The sequence below is a fragment of the Vigna radiata genome, chromosome 4 (assembly GCF_000741045.1).
Source record: "Vigna radiata var. radiata cultivar VC1973A chromosome 4, Vradiata_ver6, whole genome shotgun sequence".
Taxonomy (NCBI): domain Eukaryota; kingdom Viridiplantae; phylum Streptophyta; class Magnoliopsida; order Fabales; family Fabaceae; genus Vigna; species Vigna radiata.
This window is the reverse complement of record NC_028354.1, coordinates 6849920-6854243: the sequence shown is the minus strand read 5'-3', so window position 1 is coordinate 6854243 and position 4324 is coordinate 6849920. Positions and strand designations below refer to the sequence as shown.

The 4324-nt window shown below is 39.4% G+C and overlaps 1 protein-coding gene across 2 annotated transcripts; it reads left to right on the top strand.

Annotated features, from left to right (window-relative positions):
* Positions 1-232: 232 nt before the first annotated feature.
* On the top strand, positions 233-3942 carry LOC106759488 (transcription termination factor MTERF5, chloroplastic-like). Of its 2 annotated transcripts, none has more exons than XM_022779727.1 (2): positions 233-2070; positions 3371-3942. In XM_022779727.1, the coding sequence occupies exon 1, from the start codon at positions 872-874 to the stop codon at positions 2006-2008; it is 1137 nt and encodes a 378-aa protein (XP_022635448.1). In that variant the 5' UTR covers positions 233-871; the 3' UTR covers positions 2009-2070; positions 3371-3942. The 2 variants fall into 2 exon arrangements, with proteins under 2 accessions (XP_022635448.1, XP_022635447.1); XM_022779726.1 differs by having other exon boundaries at positions 2186-3942.
* The last annotated feature ends 382 nt before the right edge of the window (positions 3943-4324 follow it).

Here is a 4324-nt window from a genome sequence, read left to right as displayed (position 1 = left end):
GACAGGGTGCATGTTTAATTACAATATATTGATAATCAATATGAATATGAATTATGTATCACTATTATTATTAAAAAAAAATATATCAAATAATTATTTACTAGGTACCTTTTTCTTTTTTCAGTTTTTGTTGGTTTGACATGAAAATATACACATAAATATGCGTTTAAAATGCTGCTACAGACAGGCGCTACATTGAAAAATAAAAATCATAAAATAAAAATTATAATTAATAATTTCTTAAAATATTGTGAAGATGTGGAAACGTATTCTTACAGTCTGTCAAGGCAGGCAACAGGGGTAGACATTCATCTCACCAAATACACGAAGGATGGCTTCGTGGTAGGGCAAGGGTGGCACCAAAGAGAACGCGAGAAATTGGGCGGTGCGACTTAATCGGAAGGTTCAGGTGATCGGACGGTGGGCGGTGCGACTTAATCGGAAGGTTCGGGTGATCGGACGGTGGGCGGTGCTTCTTCCTCCTTTCTTCTTTTGTCTTCTTTTGTGTATTTTTCGTTTTCTTTTCGCTTCATTTTGGAAAACCCTAGACTGAAGTGGGCAAGGTTTGATAAACATGAGGTTGAGCATTTGTCGCTAGGGTGGGTTGATAGAGAGAAAGAAATGCACCACTCATCCATGACTGACGGTTCTTTGGGTGCAGAGCTGAACTTAGGGTTTTGTTGCTTGTTCCTTCGTCTCCTCTCAATCAAACAAGGCTCTCGTCCTCGCATAAACTTGGAAAACTTGGTAATTTAGGAGACAGACAACGTTTTGGTGGCTGGAAATTCGAAATAGACAACCTAAGAAATAGTTTGTTTGTTCGTTGACGCCAAATAAAACATTCATTCATTCATTCTCGTTCTCTAAACTAATGCAATCTCTAAAGTCACACCCTGCTCTTTTATTTTCACTTTTCAATCAATTCTCTTCTTCTCAGTCTCTGACATCCTTCCTCTCTTTCTCAACTAAATGCCGTTTCCTACACTTCAACGAAACCACTTCAATGGTTGATTACCTAAATTCCAACTTCCAGTTCTCCAAAACCCAATCCCTTTATATCTCAAAACGTGTTTCACGGGGCAAATTCCCTCAAAACCCCTTATCAGTGCTCACTTTCTTCAAACAAATAGGCTTTTCGCAAAGCCAGATTCTCTCCTTGATTCGTCAAAGACCCCAGATACTGTTTACAGACGTTGACAAAATCTTAAGATCCAAAATTGAGTTCTTTCAGATGTCTGGATTCCAGGGTCCCGAGTTATGCAGCTTCATTTCAAAGCATCCCTCCATTTTGACTCATAGCTTGAAGAAAACATTGGTCCCCTCAGTTGAAGCTATTAGGAAAATTCTGTGCGACCAGAAAGATTTTATTTTTGTGTTGCACAGATGTGGCTGGATACTCCCAAAGTACAAAAGGTTTATGGATAATGCCGTCTTCTTGGAGAGGTGTGGCATTCTTGGGACTCATCTTGCATTGCTACTCAAACTTCAACCAAGGCTTTTCATTGCACAGCAGTCCACTATTCAAAACCGTGTTTCTCGGGCTGTAGACTTGGGTTTCCGTGAAAATTCAAGAATGCTTGTCCATGCAATTCATACATTAAGTTGTTTGAGCGATAAAACATTTGAGAGAAAGCTGAAACTAATTAATAGCTTTGGGTTTTCCAACGATGAGGGCCTACAAATGTTGAAGAGAACCCCGACTTTGTTCAGAACATCGGAGATGAAGTTGAAATTTGGAATGAAATTCTTCTTGCACACAGTTATGTTGCCTAAGTCAGTCCTTATTCACCGGCCTCATATTTTAATGTACAGCATGGAGGATCGCGTGCTTCCTCGATATAAAGTCTTCCAGCTGTTGAAATCAAAAAATCTCTGCAAGAAAGTCCCCAGTTATATTCATGTGTTGTGCTTGTCTGAGGAAATGTTTTTGGACAAGTATATATCACAGTTCAGGGAAAATGCAGAGGAGTTATTAGTAGCATACAAGGGTCATTATCTGGAGGCATAACCGTACCTTCAATTCTGTTTTTTCACTCTTCTACAGGAAGCCTGGGCAATTTGGCACCAACAGTAAGTATTTGAGAATTTATGATCCCGTTATGATTTGTTAATCATCCTTTAACACTCCGATCGCATATTTCAATCAACGTAATGTGTTTCTTTTTCATATATGCTCCTACCCAAGGTTTTGAAAAGCGGTATGCAACTGTGATTTCAGCTGCAACATCAATGTTTTTGGAGTGTATTTTGTTAGCCAACGTGCTAAGTGAAAGTTATGCAGAGGAGGGAATTATGCAGAGAGTAAGAGAGGTAGAGAAACTGAGACTTTTTCTCATTAACCAAAGAATGAATGAAATACAGAAATGTATGTAGCAGAGTAAGTAAATGATCTAACTGTCAGAATGACAGTTATGGTAGTTTGGGTTTACAACAACACACCCCCTTAAACCAAACTATCTATAGGTATAACATTCAGTAACTCTCTCAATCTTTCAAACTTGTTCTGCCTCAAAGCCTTTGTAAAAACATCAGCTACTTGATTCTCAGTTGAACAATGACTTAATTTTGTCTCAATGTGTTTGCTTCTTCCGTGAAACACTGGGTTTTTTGACAAGCTAATGGCAGATTTGTTGTCTACCAAGAGTTGTATTGGCTTTCTACACTCAAGCCTTAGATCACCAAGAAGTTCCTCCAGCCATACGCACTGACAATCTGTCTCCGCAGAAGCTATGCATTCTGCTTCAAAAGATGAGAGTGCCACCACACTTTGTTTTTTCGAACACCAGGAAATAGGTGCTCCCGTGTACTTAATGAAATAGCCAAAAGTACTTCTTCTATCAACCTTATCTTTACACCAGTCAGAGTCACTCCAAACCTCCAAGGTGCCCTCCACGCTGCTTGACATTTTCGAAAACAAAAGGCCAAAATGAGCTGTTCCCTTCAAGTACCTCAAGACATGTTTGGCAGCTGTCATGTGTGATAGCCTAGGTTCATTCATAAACCTGCTCAACAGTCCAACACCATAGCTTATATCTGGCCTGCTGTTGCAGATATACCTCAGACCCTATGATAGGAAGTTGAAGGTGTATGTAAGGAAGAGGAGAGGTTAGATAACTGTGATTAAACAGTTAGAGGCAGTTAGTTGGTTAGTTGGCCTAACTGTGTTAACAGTTAGGAGTGGCGGGAATGTTAGTTTGTATAAATAGGTGAGTTGAGTATTGGAGGGGGACTTTTTGACAGTTTGTATGTTCTGAACAGACTTTGAGTCTTGTTGGAGGGAGATTAGGCTCCCTTGTTGTTCCCTTTCTTGTATTCTTTCTTGTTGAGCAATAAACCCGAGGTTATTCATCAGTTTTCTTTACTCTGTTAGTGTGTTGAGTGAGTGGAAGATACGGTTTCTTGACCAGAAACCTATCACCCTACAATCTGCTTGTACAATGAGGCATCCACACGGTTTTCATCAAGTTGTTCTGTCAGCTTCAAATTTGCAATGACAGGAATTGGTGCACTGTTGCAGTCTTTCATGTTAAAGCGTTTCAAAACTTCATTAATATACCTTCTTTGGTGTAGAAGTACTCCCCACTCGCTGTTTCAATAAACTCCAACCCGAGAAAGTAGTTCAGCTTGCCTAAATCGGTCATATCATACTCATCTTTCATTCTCTTCTTGAACTCTTCAATTTCTTCTTCAAAATCCCCAGTCACAAGGAGGTCATCTACATATAGACAAATCAGCAGCTTATTCTGCAGCCTAGCAGTACTCACATATACACCAAATTCAACAGAACACTTCTGGAATCCCAGCTTGAGCAGTAACGCAGTAATATGATTGGGTCCTTACTTGCCTGGGGCATTTTCTTTAATTCCAAATCAGATTTGGAAGTTCTGGGGAGAGTGAGAGACTCTTGGCGAGAGATCGAAGTTTCAAAGTGTGCAAGGGAGTGGAGCTGACTTGGTCTAGCAAGGAGGGGAGGAGTTGATCTCTTGGAAGGAGAAGCTTAAGTGTTCAAAGAGGGTCTTCAAGAGGTAAGGGGAGCTAACTTGCTCTGTTTTGTTGGATGATTTGCCTGGTTTGGTTGTCTGAGTTTTGGGAAAATGGATAAATTTTCGTAAGAGGAGCTAACTTAAATTTTGTTTCCAGAATTTCTGGAATGTGTATATGAATTAAATTGCTTGGTTTTCGTATGGTGAAGTGTATGAAAATTTTGGTTGGGATGAATATATGTTGGATTTACATGTTTAGTAGATGCTTTTGGTATTTTTCTTCTATCAGACTATATAAACTTATGCTAATCTCTTTTAATGTGAATGCTTATCAGTACAAT